This window comes from Xiphophorus couchianus, chromosome 21 (genome assembly GCF_001444195.1).
Source record: "Xiphophorus couchianus chromosome 21, X_couchianus-1.0, whole genome shotgun sequence".
NCBI classification, from domain to species: domain Eukaryota; kingdom Metazoa; phylum Chordata; class Actinopteri; order Cyprinodontiformes; family Poeciliidae; genus Xiphophorus; species Xiphophorus couchianus.
Window position 1 is genome coordinate 7,215,217 of NC_040248.1, and position 15,215 is coordinate 7,230,431.

Here is a 15,215-nt window from a genome sequence, read left to right on the forward strand (position 1 = left end):
AGAATTAAAAAGGTCCTCCTGCTCTGCTGCACATCACTGATCAGGGCTTTAGTTACCGCCGAGGGCATGAAGTTCATGACCTCTGTCTGAATAAACATAAATTCTGTTTTACTATGTTGAATTATGAATTATTATGTCAAATTAACGGTACTTATGGAACATTTTATATGGCGTCTAATGTATAGAAGTCGGGTCTATTTCATAAGAAATCATAAATTTAAATTTATTTAAGATAATTGCAAAGAAATATCTGTTTGGTTAAAATAAGATTATATTTGATCTTTTGAGGATGTAATAATTTATCCATCTGTCAATCCCTTCATTCCTCTGTTGGTTTTCTGTCCATCCATCCATCCATCCATCCATATGTCAATAAAAACGCCATCCATCCATCCATCCATCCATCCATCCATCCATCCATCCATCCATATGTCAATAAAAACGCCATCCATCCATCCATCCATCCATCCATCCATCCATCCATATGTCAATAAAAACGCCATCTATCCATCCATCCATCCATATGTCAATAAAAACGCCATCCATCCATCCATCCATCCATCCATATGTCAATAAAAACTCCATCCATCCATCCATCCATCCATCCCATGCCTTCATCAATTAGCACATCCATATGTCAGTCCATCTTTTAATCCACCCGTCAGTGAAGCCATCAGAGTATTCAGCCATTCATCTGTCAGTCTCTCTGTCCATTCATCTTCTGTCTTCATTAATCATTTCTCCTTCTACACAGTTTTCCATTCTTACTCAACCTTGAATCACAGGTCCATGACTGTGTGGTGTGGTATCAACAAAATGCTTGGTAGTTTATGTCTAGAGCAGAAAGTGTGGACATTTCAATGAGGATTTGACAAACAAGCACCAACCCTCCCCTCCCCCACATGTTGCTTTCACAGACTCTTATTGATCTTTGTCTGTGTTGTTGCGTAATGTGCATGGAGGGGGAAAAAAAACAGTTGCTGTCTCATGCATGTCTGCCAAAAGGCTTTTGTTTGAGCGTGTGCTGACAGCCAGCTCAGGTTGACTCTCACTTTCTCAATTTAATCCCCCCGGAATAAAAAAGCCACACGATAAACACAACCTCTGTCTACTTTCCTGTAGCGCGGCTCTCTGTTTCTCCACACTTCGCCATTTAATTGATTATTTTTGTCTAAAAACAAAAGGCTGCTGGAGGGAAAACTTAAGCCTAACTGCTCCGTCACTTATATATTTTTCCGTCCAGTAATGGGAGGAACTCGAGCTAATGTCGCAAACATGAGCAAGCTCTGTGCCGCTGTTCCTCGCCTTTGCTGATGGTTTGCTGTGGCGAGAAGTCAATGAGGTTTTGCTCTGTTTGCCAAGTGCTTTGAGCTTTTACCCTGAGTCACTGCTTTTCCTTGCTGGGAAATCAAGCTGCAGTAACCGCTGCTGCTGCTGGGATGCAGAGGAAGGGGGCGTAGCTGAGGGAGCTCACATGGTGTGTTTCTCTACCACTGTTTGTAGTAGCACTGAAGCAATCAATCTGTGTGCGTGTGTGGATTTCCAAGCATGTATTGGGTAATCCAGTGGGCAGAAATTAGCCTGCTGTATGGAGAACTTTAATACTCTCTGCCAGAGCTTTTTAAGTGTCTCCAGTGAGAAAACTTACAAAAACGTCATGAGCATTAAAAAGTGACGTAAATTTTTGTTAAACTAGTCCATTTATTGAAATGGTGGTCTAATTACCAGCCCTTTAGCTGACATCATCAAGTGTGCGAGTGCAAATCCTTAATGACGAGTGTGAAATAACATCTTTCCAGAGGCCTTAAAGGCATTGCTTGAATTTAATTAGACATTTCTTGGTTAAGAGTGAACAAGTTGTTGGAATAAATTCTAAAACACATAAATTTAACCATTTAGCTTGTTAATATTACCAAGCTATACCTAGGACTTGAATAGTTACAGCTTCAAAACTGCTAAATTTCTCAGTTTCAGATCCTTTCAATGTGCCGAGGCGACCAGAGTTTTCATCAGTTTAAAGCTGTTTAGATTTGGATAATGCTGTTTGCATAAACAGCATTGCTTTCATTGGTCTATACCTTGTGTTCTTGCCATTGATGGGAATTCATGTACTGTTATTTATTTTTGTATTAACTCTGTTTGACTTTGCTTTTTTGTTTTTTTGTGGGGGGAGTTTTGTCACCTGACAGTCCAGTAGACTTGGTTTGATTGGGGACCAAAGTTGCAACATTTGCTACATTTTCAGCTGGTGCAGTTTGCTTTCACACTGCACTGAGTCAAACAATCCAAATCTTTTGAAAGATCTGTTCCTCCACTTGCCTGTGGTGGCGCTGCAACAAGAATCACTGAAGAAAACTACATGACAACCTCAGAGGAAGACACTGAGTACAACTTCCTTTTTCATGAAACTCAAACAAAAATGGAGTGGCGTCAGATTTTAGCATTTGTAGGATTTCATTTAAGTTTTTGGTAAAAGACCACAAGCCATTTCTGGTGCTGGTGAAATTGTGTGATTGTTTTGGTTATATTCACCGCAGATGTCCTGTGCACTAGTTTTTGTTTAGTATTTGCAGAAGACTGAAATAAATCTATAAATGACTATGCAATTATAAAACTCATACTACCTGTGCTTGTAAAAAAATACTTTTTTTTCTCCAATCAGGTTTTTTTTGTCCAACACAGACTTCCAGTTTTGTTCACAGTCTGACATGAGTGTTCTGATTTTGACCCATTAGTTTTTGTCTTTTTAACTACTATAATACGTAGGAGAAAAAAATGATTTAATGAATATATATATCTAGAGAGAACACTTCAGGTGTGCCAAGATGTCATCAAATAGACCAAAACAAATGCAAAACTGGATGATACTGATGAGCATTTCTAAGATCTCTGGAAAATCGTTGCAAATTAATAAACACAAGTACAAAATATGTAGTTAATGTATGCATTCTTAGGGAGGAATAAAACTACATGATGTGGATGTCTACAAGCGGATGCAATGTTGTTGCTGTTTTAATATGCTTCTCATCAGGAGGCAACAAAAGATTATCTTAGCGATAAATGGCTTTGCAAAGGCCAGGACAGGCAACAGTGTGATGAGAACAGGTTTGTCTTTGTGCAGTTTTATCCTCTCCCAGCAGAAGAAGCGGAAACATGGAGCGTGGTGTTGCTCCCATGCAGACCTCTGAGTTGTCAGCACATGAATGTTTAGTGTCTGAGCCAAGATGGGGGCTACACATGTTTATCCAATTGCAAACAATACTTCTTCTCTTCATGCTTTATGCATGCATGCATTGTTGTTTTGGTAACATGCTTTTTTGCTTCAATGCTTTCAATCAGGAGTGTTTATCGTCTTTAGCTTAAGTCGCCAAGAGGGAAACTTTGTAAACATTCTTGTAGATAAAATAGCCCCAGCTTCCCTCACTTTGTCATCTTGTTTTCTTTTTCTCGCTACACTAAAATGTTTCAGTAGTTTAGCTACATAGGTCAGAGGTGTCTGGAGGAAAATGCAACATTTTCAGACATCTGAAGGAAACTTTATGGCTTCTTTTTAATTCTCTAGTTCAGTTTGAGATGAACTATGGTCAGTGCTGAAATGAGACGTTGTTTAAGTGATTAAACAGGCAGCAGAAATCACCAGTAAAGACAGGCTAGCGCTTTAAATCACAGTTTATCACCCAAAGTGTTTTTGTGTCTGACCCAGCAGGTTCAGGATCTTGCTTTGCATTGCATTTGCATTTGACTCTAAGCTTTAGAGTCAAATGCCTTTATTGACTTTATGGCATGTAACCCAGATTTTAAAATGAATAGCTGCCATGGTAATAAAGAATGTTTCTTTCATCAGTTTTTGGGATTGCGACTGAAAGTGTAATTTCTTTCAGCCAGCTGATTGGCAATGCAGGAGAAAACTCAAAGTGCCTGCTGATTTGAAACGTTACATTCAGAAGGTTTTTAAAACCAAAAAACTTGTTGCCAAAAGCACTTGAGACCCAAATTGAGGTAGAAAAGCATGCAAAATGTGAATTTTGAATGATGTGTCCCCTTTAAGTCTGAGCTGGTCACCATGGCACTAGAGCGGGAAAAAAACATATTCCTCCATGATTCATCATTTAGTGCATAGCTTGATAATTACAAAAACCTACATCGAGCCAAAGCTAATTTGTTTGTGCTCTTAACCCAAGCCACAAACCCTGAAGTTATTTTTTGATAGCAGCAGGAGTCAGTAAAGTTATTGCATAATTTCTTAGGAATTCCTATTTAAGGATAAAAGCTTTACACAGTAAGACAATCTGACACTTCCTGTGCTTCTCGTCTTGTCGAGTACTGCTGTCCCAGTTTGCCATCTTCCACCTGGTTGCTTTTTGAATCAGTTGCCTGGCAGCTGAAATCTTTTTATATTTAACTTTAAAGTAAAACTTTTTTTGTCATTGAACTAGGCCATACCTCATAGCACAAGTAGGTTTAGGTCATTATTTGTTCTACTGTCGTGTGTTTGCAGCTGCTGTCTCCTCTCCCTCCCTCTGCTCCGTTAACTTGCCCAGCTCTCAGACATTTCTCTCAGAGGGAGGCCGACTGCCTCATGAGGAAATGAATGGGTGAGACATGACGACGTCCGATCTGTCTAATGTGCCCCCGTCATCCTGCCTGAACTCGCATGCTTTAGAAAAAGAGGCGAAACCTTTCTGCGCTCTGAAAACTCATATAGCCTAACATGGTTTGTCCGATTTTAACATTGTTATCAAGCTTGTCTCAGCTGGTGCATTCATGTTGTTCTTCACAATGAGCTCGCGATTCGAGACGCCGACCCGTTTGTGTTTTCGTTCCGAGGCAAATGAGAGTGAGATGTGGAGGTCAGCAGACGGCCAGGGTTCAAAACTACGATAGTGACAGTACAGAGGAGAAGACAGGGGGAGGTCCTGTTGATGTTGGGGACGTGTATATAATATTTACACAGATGTTATAAATGCAGTGGTGTCAAAATGGTGGCCTGGGGCCATTTGTGATCCTGGGAAGGACTCCAATTTAGTATTCAAGGTCAACTTGAATACTTCTTTTATTTTTACTGCAAAACACAAAATCTTACTAAGTACCTTTGGTCTAGTTAATTTTTTTCAGCTCTGCCCTTTCTGCTTTACTTAACACCAATATAGTAGGGCTGATCTGTTAATTAGTTTTTGCATTAACTGATTAATAAATGGTAGAAAAAGGTGCTAAATAAGAGATTTTATTTTTTTAATTGTTTTAACAGAATTAGAACCTGGTGAAACTAAAACTGCCACTTGAGGAGTTTCAAGTTGAACATATTTACAGACTGTTTATATATATATATTTTAAATGCTAACTGTAAAAAAAATTTTGTACAGTTTTGGCTTAGTTACTGTTTGTTGTTCTTTCATAACAATGGCCTTTTTTTAGATTTTATACTCCAGTTAACAATTATTTAAATAATCAGTTTGTTACAATAAATTTGATTAACTGTTTCAGCTTTGCACAAAATATTGAGTGTTTTGTCAATCAGGGAAGGAAAGCAAATCTATTACAGGAGATTTTGTAGTCATTAAACTTCAGGCTTGTGATTTGCGACCTTAAACTTTCACCATCTAAATCTCATCATGTCCTTGAATGTCGAGGAAAGATTTGTCGTACATCTTTTACTCAGTCTAATTTTTTATTTCCAGTAACTATCTCCATGCTTGTGCTGAGCAGGGCGTGTCCTTTCTCCTCCTTCTCACATCCACCTCACAAAGACTCTGTTTCTGGCACTTTCTGCAGCATTTCAGTGCAACTTCTTTGATCCGACTTCTCTTTTGATGCCAGAAACGTCCCTGCGAGCGAAAGCACGCAGCAGCAGAAGGAGTCGCCTCAGCTGATTTACATACAGTACCCCCTGCTCGCTGTCATTGCATACCCTTTGCTGCTCCAGATGTGGTTGTTAAATATTAATGTGCATCTGCTCATCTTCAATGTAAGAGGTGTGGGAAGAGAAACAAAGGTGACTACTTCAGGGTCTGAGATGAAGCTCGTTACTGTGATGGTCCAGCCCACACGATATCAGACAAAGACTTTGTTTCAGTGAAGACGTCATGCTGATAGAGCGGCTGCAGTTTATTCATTAATTCTCTGAGCTCTTCCAGAAAGACAAAATATTGATGATGAAGCCTTGATTGGATTAACTAAGTATTTGTATGGTAGGTCAGTGGAAACTCGTCTTGCGTTGTCTTTTGTTTTAAATCCTGTGCTCAAATAGAAAGCCAAAGACTGACTTTAGAATATGAATAAAGGTGCATTTTGTGAAACTGCTCCTCTTTTCTCATGGTAAATCTCTATTTTCATTTATTTAATGGAAGTTTAATTCCAAAATGCTTTTAAACCAGCTTCAGTCCTGTTTCGTTTTCCGCAATTAAGGCCAACACATTTTAAATTCATGCCAAAAACAACAAGATTTTGAGGGTTTTTTCCCATTTGATGGACTCTGACAGAAAAGTGAAACTTTTTTCAGATAATAGGGTGTTTGACATTGTCACAGCTCACCTGACACTTTGAGTGGTGTTTTTCCTCTAGGCACTGGACTGGCCCTGCCAAATCATGCTGAAAACATGTCAGCACTAGGCGTGTAGGAATAAGACCTCTAGTAATGTAATGAGAGGTCTGTGGAGATCCAGTTTTACCCAGCTCAGACACAAATTCAACAAACTTCAGGATAGACATTGTGTTGACAGGAGCACATGACTCCTAAATCCCCCATCCACACCCTGAACCCACCTCCCTTCCAACAGCCAATCAGAACCCAGCATTGTGGGTCCTCTTTACAAGTCTCACGCTACCATGACCAAGCTGCAGACCCCAGTAAACCCGCAGGGACGCAAAACTGGGACTGGACGACTGAGGGTTTCACAAAATCTATAGAGGGCAGAAAAATAAGCTGATGCCGTGTATAAACTGTCATAATTCAAAGGAATAAATAAATTAAAGCACTGCGTTCCGGCTCTAATCAGATTATCAACTGAGTGAGACTAGTAAATCATTAGTATGTTGTTCAGCTTTGTTTAGAGAAGACCCTGCAGAGAGCCTACAGCTGCACTGTACAACAAACAATCCATAGTCGTTATAAAAAGTCTGTATTTTCCCAGCTGTGTTTGATGTGACCAACTTTTCTCTGAATAATTTCCCTTGTCTGGTTGCTTAGACTCCACAAACTGAAGCTATAAAGCCACAAAGTGTTGCAAAAGTATAGCTCTGATTTAATTACAGTGATTTAAATAAAGGGTCCATCCCAAATAACAACTGGGTTTATGAATTTCTGCACTGTCTTTAAGCTCTGTGTCTGTTTACGTCTTTTCAGAACCGCCCACCTGATATTTTCAGATAACAGGTGAGATAATAATAACAGAAGACATTATGTATTTGGTCATTTTCAACTACTCTGGAAATCTACAGAAAGCATTCAGGCATCTAGTCAAATTCAACTGACTAGATGAACTGAGCATCAGAACCTTTTGAACATGGCATGGTTGGTAGAGTCAGTTGGGCTGGTCTGATTGTTTCCAAAACTAAGATTTTCACTCGGTCATCTCTCGACGGGCCTAAAAAAAGACAAGGTAACCAGTGACTGGCAGTTGTATGGACAAAAAAGCTTTCTCAACCTGAATGAATGAGACTATTAGCACCACACTGATGGAGAAAACTTTTATTTTGCTGCTTATTAAAGGAATTTAAATAAAGAATTAGAAGCATTTGGGTCTCAACTACAATTGTTTGGAAGCAATAAGTTAATGTTTTTTGGTGTCTGGAAAATGAGCAGTTTCAAAAACCTCCTAGCAACCCAATCAAACCTTCATCATATTTGAAAAGCTGGTTTTATCACTGTATGCGGTGTACAATGGCTGCTGAAAAAGACAAGTGTTTTGTGGTTGACCTACCATTCTGAAACCACTTGTTACACTCTTGTTGGTTGTGTAGGAGGTCCTACTAATGACGTATGATTGTATAATCGCACATCTGTTTGCACAATCTGCTATTTTTTGACTATTTTCTGCCCATACATTTCTTGTCTTTCTCAACATTCTGGCAATATTTTAGCAAATATAAATAATGTTGGAAATATTTAATTAAATGACAGAGAGGGGAAAAATATGTATTTCTATACAGTCATTGTTCAAACTTTATCTACTACTTCACTTATACCTATATGTAGTTAAATGGATCCTGAGAAATTGATTCCTTCTTATCCTTTAAGCAGAAACTGATTAGTGCCGCAGGCGTAAGGTGCAGGATTAGTAGGAGCTGTGGGTCTTGCATTATTGGACTGGACTCCAAACCCAGTGCAGCCTCTCGATTTAATGCACCGCCACTGCTGCTTTAATATAGCAGGAGGTTAGGGAGCTGAGACAGGTATTTCCTGTGACGAGTCTTCTTTTAGCTTTTTGCTGCTGCGGTGCCTCTTGCAGTGATCGAGCCATGGGATTTCCAGATTACAGTCACAGCCTCTTCACTCTACACTTTTGTCAGCTTCGTTTGTTTCTTTGCAGTTGTTAGTACTTTAGCGCCACGTCCACCATCTTGTGGCTTGATCTCGTCTCTTTAAATCCTCCGTCCACAATCCCCTCACTTCTCCCTGTGTGACAGCCGCCTGCTAATCCGTCTCTACCTTCTTTACAAAAGCTGCTGCTCATCTCTTTACCAGTCACTGTTCATCACGTTATGGCTGACTGGTGGCATTTGATATCTCCCATCTCTCTACACTGAAGCATACTCGGGCATTAATGGATGAAAAAATTGAGTAATGAACTGTCCTCATTGAACTCTTTATCAATGGAGCTGCCAGAGTGATTAATCCTGTGAATGTCCTGCATTGAGCTTTTAGCTGATATTATAAGGTTAGCTTGGTTTAATTTAAAGCTCTCTTATTTGTAAACTCCTATTTTTTCACAAAACAAAATTCAAAATGAATTTTCAACTTGACATTTGCCTATATTCACTACCTTAACATTGTGGTATCTCACTTGGATTGCAATGTAATGGTCAGAAATTGGACGTTGCAGAAGCAGGAAAGTCCAGCTATGTGGTGATTACATATCTTGAAGTTTTATTTTAGCTTATCTCTGAATAACATCAGCTGAATGCTACCCTTGCTTCATATGGGAAGGATCTTGCTACACCTACACCTAAACAAAAATGTTCCATAAATTGTAATCTAATTGCAATTCCAGTATATCATTGTAGCATAATGCTAACTGGTGCATTTCATGCTTGCATTGTACTTAGCATTGTATATTGTGCTAAATGCTCCAAAGCATGTAGCATCATGCTATTTGCTTCATATTATTGTGTCCAATATTCATGCTAACACCAGGCTAAATGTTGAGTATTGTGTTAAATGATTTTTGTGATTGATGCATTTTAACAGCATCAAGCTAAATGCTACATTTTATACTAGTATTGTACCCAATGCTGTAAGTGTGCTAGGATTATGGTAAAGGTGACATTTCATTCAACCATTATGCTAAATGCTACATTTAATACTACAATTATTTTAAAACCTACATTTCATTCCACCATCAAATTAAAACCTAGGCTACATATTATTCCACCATGATGTTAAATGCTACATTGACCCTAGCACCTTACCAGAAAATGAGTATTTTGATAAATGCTTTTTGTTTGTAGGAATGATGCTAAATGATACATTTATACTGCCATCATACTAAATGCTATGGTGAATGCTACCATTGTTTCTATTGCTACATTTATGCTAAGATTATGCTAAAAGCTAAATTTATCACAATAAATGGTACATTTCATGCTTGACGCAGTCTTAATGGTAGATTTATTCTTTTATCCCAGTTAATCCACGAACTTGCTCTACTGTACATTTATGCTACAAACATTCTAAATGCTACATTCTTGCTAGCATCTGGCTAAAAGCTACATTTAATGCTATTATCATGCTAACAGCCTTGTCTTTTTCCATCTTCCCTCTACAGGTCAGTCAGGGAAATGTCCCTGGCGTGGAAAGTGCTTCCCTGGCCATGGACACAGAGGAAGGCGTTGAGGTGGTGTGGAACGAAGTTCTCTTCTCAGACAAAAAGGTCTTCAAAGCACAGGAGGTACCGTAACGCACTTAACACACTCCAGGTTCTGATGCACATTAATTTCTCACATTTATTGTCATTCAGTAGCTCAAAAACCCATCGGTTGAAAAAGTTAGTAACCAGTTATGAAATTAATTTATGTTCCTTTTCACACTTCTTTTTACCGACATTTTTAGCTTTTAGCTGTTGCTAGCATGAACAGAGAGAACTAGAAAATAATCTCATCTGAGTTTTCTATATTTATGAAGGGTAGGAATCACGTTTTATAATTTATGTCCAGCTCACTTTTTTGTTGATACTCATCAATGTAACTAAATAATCCAATTATGTTTGCAACCATAACAGTCGCCCCCTGCTGGTTTTTATAGATAATGAACTGTCATGCTTGCTTTGCTTATCAGACTCCAAAGCTGCTATGATTTAACTTTTATGTTCATTTCAAGCAATCTCTTTCTGTAATATGACAAAAATACACAACAAGCACCTTCACAACATGTATAAATTCATATACAAATTGTGTTTTTTTTTTAAATTCCTTATATTTTTTTACTTATTCAGGAAAAAATCAAAGAGATGTTTGAGAACTTGATGCAGGTCGAACACCCCAACATTGTTAAGTTCCACAAGTACTGGCTGGACATGAAAGAGACCCAGGCTCGGGTGAGAAGTGTATTGCTTTTCTTATTTTTGTCACTGCCTTTTATTAAACACACTATTTTCAGCCAATGTGTTTTTTCCTTTTCCATATGTGGTATGCAGGTCATTTTTATCACTGAATACATGTCTTCAGGGAGCCTCAAGCAGTTCCTGAAGAAGACAAAAAAGAACCACAAAACCATGAATGTGAAGGTCAGGATTGTCACTCTCGGTCACATATTCAGTTGGAGACTTGAGGTAATTTAGGGAACTGCAGATCCATATTTCCTAAAGGATGACTCATTATTTTACACCGTTTTGGCTTACTCTTCTCAAATGTAAATCTTTCTGGGTATTATTATGGCTTAGCAATTTATCCAGGAACTATTTCTTCTTCTTTGCCTCACTGAATGCCCCTCAAGCTTTCTTTATCGCAAAATTATATAATAGACCTTTTTTTTTGTTATGTAGCAAATTCAAATCTGAAATGAAAGTTTTTCTTTTTCTTTCAGGCCTGGAAGAGATGGTGTACCCAGATTCTGTCGGCACTCAAGTACTGACAAATTTCCTGTAAAGAAAATTAACATGATGGATGTTTGTTTGAACTCCTTTTACATTAAATATGTTTTCTGTCAGTTATCTGCACTCCTGCGACCCACCGATAATCCATGGCAACCTAACCTGTGACACAATCTTCATCCAGCACAACGGGCTCATCAAGATTGGCTCAGGTCTGCTCCCAGCTGGGCTTCTTCTAATACTGCAACCAGATTATTTCACTTCACGAAGCACAATAAACATGCTTGACTTTTATTTCCACAGTGTGGCACCGGCTGTTTGTTAATGGTAAGATGTCCAGGTGTTTCAATAGTTAATAGTCTGTCGGTATGTTATCTAAACACTGACAGGGTTTTTCTATCAGTGTTCCCAGATGCTAGTGTCCACAGCAAAGGAAGGCAACACCGGGATGAGCAGAGGAATCTCCATTTTTTTGCTCCTGAATATGGAGGTGAGTCCGCTGAGTGATCCTTGTTTTTACATTTCAATGGTTTGATTTCTCTCAAATTTTCTTGGTTTATCAACATCATTTTACTGTTAAAAATTGGCAACATCTCATGATTGCCAATTTTAGCATCAATTGACATCGTTCAGTTCTGGAGAAATATGGGAGTTTGGGAAGATATTTTTTTAAACATAATTGTCTCATCCACCCATCCATTCATCCGTCTGTCCAGTTGTCCAACATTGATCCATCCATCCCAACAAAGATGTAAAACCAACCGCATCATGCAGAGAGTGATTACTAGGACTAGGTTACAAAAAAATGTTTTCTTGGAAGTTGTCTGTGTTTTCTCAACTGAATTAGAACTGTTTTGCAAAAATGACATCCATCTATCTCAATCAGGACAGGTTTTTATTCTAATTGAATTTAGAGAAGTCCGATCTTTTAACTAAATCGATTACATTTTTGTGACATTATCAGTTCATTTCCATTAATATTTCTCATCCAAAAAGGTTTTAAAAAATAATTTTCCTAACAGAGTGTATTAATTAAATGTCACAAACTTAGATGTAAATGTAAATTGAACATTATGTCTTCATTGTCCAAAATTCTCCATCTCTTTTTTGTCCTGACGGAGTCTCTCCTCCTGCTCATCACTCATTGATCCCAGATTCTCAGGAAACCGATTTGTATTTGAGAACAAGTCGTGCATTTTGATGCTCATGTTGCATTTATAGTTCAGAAAGTTGACCTGAAACTACCCTAAAACAGTTGGAAAAACCCCAGACAAATACTTTGGCTGTTGACCGGTGTTATTGCTGGTTGTGTGCATATGTTTTGCACAGAACTTCTTTAGTTTTGGCTTAATTTTTGTCCACTACTTTCTAAATGTAACATCTCACATGTTATTGTTTAGATTATAAACCTGTTAAGGAGAAAATTATATTTTATGACATGCAGATTGAAAAAAATACAACTGTGTTCTTGGTACATAACATTTTTTTCTGTTTGATTCTATTTTTTATTTAAATCTTTCAGCTGGTGAGGATGACTACTCCATAGACATTTTCTCCTTTGGTATCTGTGCCCTAGAGGTGAGACATAAAACTGATTTGTTTGCTGTTTATCTCTCTCTGTTAGTTGATTTAACTTATCTTGTTTTGGTGCCACTAGATGGCAGTACTGGAAATTCAAGCCAATGGAGATTCTGCTGTATCCAAGGAGGCCATTGTAAATGCAGGTCAATCTCTGGAAGACCCTCTCATGAGAGTGAGTTTCATTGCAAGGCCTAAATATACAGCATCAATGCAACGGAGCAAGGATAAAAAAAGGCACACAATAACACAGCATACCCAGTCATGCAGTGGGTATCAGAGGTACACAGTCCTATTAAGATTATGAGATAAAACAATCAGATCATGATAAATAATTTTCTATTTATTCAATGGAGGGAAAAATCAGATTTGGGTAAAAATGCAAAATACAAAAACCTCTTACCAACTGGTGAAATTGAATCAAAAGTTGCTTCAGAAATGTATTGCCATGAAGGTGTGTACAAAATGCCATAAAGATACTTTTTTTAAAATGGTTCATGTTGAATTAACATTGGAAAATTTTTTAATTGTTTATCACACTGTCATTTTATAATCTCTTATCTCATAATCATGACTTTGTAACTCATAATTACGACTTCCTGTTTGGCTTGTATTTTTTCTTTTATGGTTTTCATATTTTATTGTACATGCAATATAAGAGTTACATTTCAGTAAATGCTTCGCAACTTTGGGCCATAAATTTCAGTTGTGTGAAGTGACCCGTCTTCTGGCTCTCTGCAGGAGTTCACGCAGTCGTGTTTGCGTCACGATGCCAACCTCCGTCCCACAGCTCACGACCTTCTGTTCCACAGAGTCCTGTTCGAAGTCCACTCCCTCAAACTGCTCGCCGCCCACTGCCTCATCAACAACCAGTGTGAGTTTTATCACCTCCGGATGTCAAGCTGTCAAGATTCCCGTTCCCAAAACATCCATCTGCTCTTTTTAATGTTGAACCTGACAGAGCAAGGCCTTTTTGGTCCTGAAGGTTATGAGTTGTTTTTTTTCTTATCTGCAGATTTGCTTCCTGAGAACTGTGTGGAGGAGAAAACAAAGTCGTTTGACCCCAACGCTGTCATGGCAGAGATTAGACATGATGACAGACCCGGAGTTCAGCTCAAGTACAAATAAAAAACTTATTGTATTTTTAGCTATTCTTGAACGTCATCTGACAGGTGATGCCGAACACTCACCACGTTTCTCCTCTGTCCCTTCAAGGTATTCCCATGTTTCCCCTTTAGAGCTTGACAAGTTTCTGGAGGATGTCAAGTAAGTGAAGAGTTCAGTCTAAGATCTGTTTTGCATCAGCTGTTGCATCTGTTATTTTAGCGTGACATCATTTCCTCTCAACAGGAATGGGATTTACCCCTTGATGAACTTTGCCACGTCTCGGCCTCACCCCGTCCCTCGAGCTCTGTCCTTGTCTCAGGAGCAGGTTGAGACGGTGAAAACACCGACTCCTGAACCCCAGGAGACAGAAACAAGGAAGGTTAGACTTTCAAATTTCACCACAACCCCCATTTCAACCTGATCCACAGCTTTTCAAACATCTTCAGATTGTGGCATATTTGGAAAATCTAATTAATGTGTGAAGGCAATTATAACATCACCTTACTCTTAGTACCTCCATATCTGCACTGGAGTATTTGCCTACAGTCTACCATGTTTTCCTATAAAAACCTATCAGGGCTTAATAAAGTATGCAGATGAGGGGGCTTTGTTTACAAAGTGCTGAACATAAAAACACATTATTTTGCTGCACAGTTTTAACCTGTGCAGAGCTTTTCACACATATCTCAGACAGAATAAATCATTCACACAGTTTGTTTTGCAGAGGTAATTATTGAGTAAAACTGCTGCTCTTGTTTTTTCTACATCCTCCTTGTTGCTAAATACAATGCCAGACTTAATTTTCTTTCACCTGCATTTGAATTACAGTCTTAGAAACTGAAAGCTACATCTTGTCTCCCAGCAACCTACCTTGTATGCCCTATTTGGAGGTGTGTGCTCCTCTCTCCCCAGCCGGCATGATCGTGGCATTGTATTTATTGGTGTAGAGATTATTGATTTTTCATTTTAGCCAGTTAGTGAGATTTCTTAATGTTGGAGCCAGAGCAGTGGCGCATCACCAAACTTCATTCACCACACAATATGCTAAGAAATCACCATATTTTCGTGGTAGAGCTTCAAAAAACATTTTGTTGTTGTAAAACTAGAAGACTGTTCATGTCTTTTATTATCACCAAAAACACATCAACACTTTGTGTCAATGTATGTTGCTTTTGCAGGTTATTCAGATGCAATGTAATTTGGAATCAAATGAAGAAGGGACCAAAACTCATGTGAGTCACACAGTACTACAGGTACTTTGCCCATTCTGTGCATTTCAATTGA

At 38.4% G+C, this 15,215-nt stretch overlaps 1 protein-coding gene across 2 annotated transcripts in view; it reads left to right on the plus strand.

Moving 5' to 3' along the window:
• nrbp2b (nuclear receptor binding protein 2b) overlaps window positions 1-15,215 on the plus strand; it is a 31,125-nt gene that overhangs the window by 13,093 nt on the left and 2,817 nt on the right. Inside the window, exons 3-16 of one of the 2 annotated variants that reach the window (XM_028005103.1) lie at window positions 9,984-10,106; window positions 10,650-10,751; window positions 10,851-10,940; window positions 11,240-11,280; window positions 11,364-11,458; window positions 11,550-11,573; window positions 11,650-11,736; window positions 12,769-12,824; window positions 12,904-12,999; window positions 13,566-13,698; window positions 13,840-13,942; window positions 14,040-14,090; window positions 14,175-14,310; window positions 15,110-15,184. In XM_028005103.1, the coding sequence (XP_027860904.1) occupies window positions 9,984-10,106; window positions 10,650-10,751; window positions 10,851-10,940; window positions 11,240-11,280; window positions 11,364-11,458; window positions 11,550-11,573; window positions 11,650-11,736; window positions 12,769-12,824; window positions 12,904-12,999; window positions 13,566-13,698; window positions 13,840-13,942; window positions 14,040-14,090; window positions 14,175-14,310; window positions 15,110-15,184 (1,212 nt within the window). The remainder of the gene's footprint in view (window positions 1-9,983; window positions 10,107-10,649; window positions 10,752-10,850; window positions 10,941-11,239; window positions 11,281-11,363; window positions 11,459-11,549; window positions 11,574-11,649; window positions 11,737-12,768; window positions 12,825-12,903; window positions 13,000-13,565; window positions 13,699-13,839; window positions 13,943-14,039; window positions 14,091-14,174; window positions 14,311-15,109; window positions 15,185-15,215) is intronic. The other variant, XM_028005104.1, reaches the window with a different exon arrangement.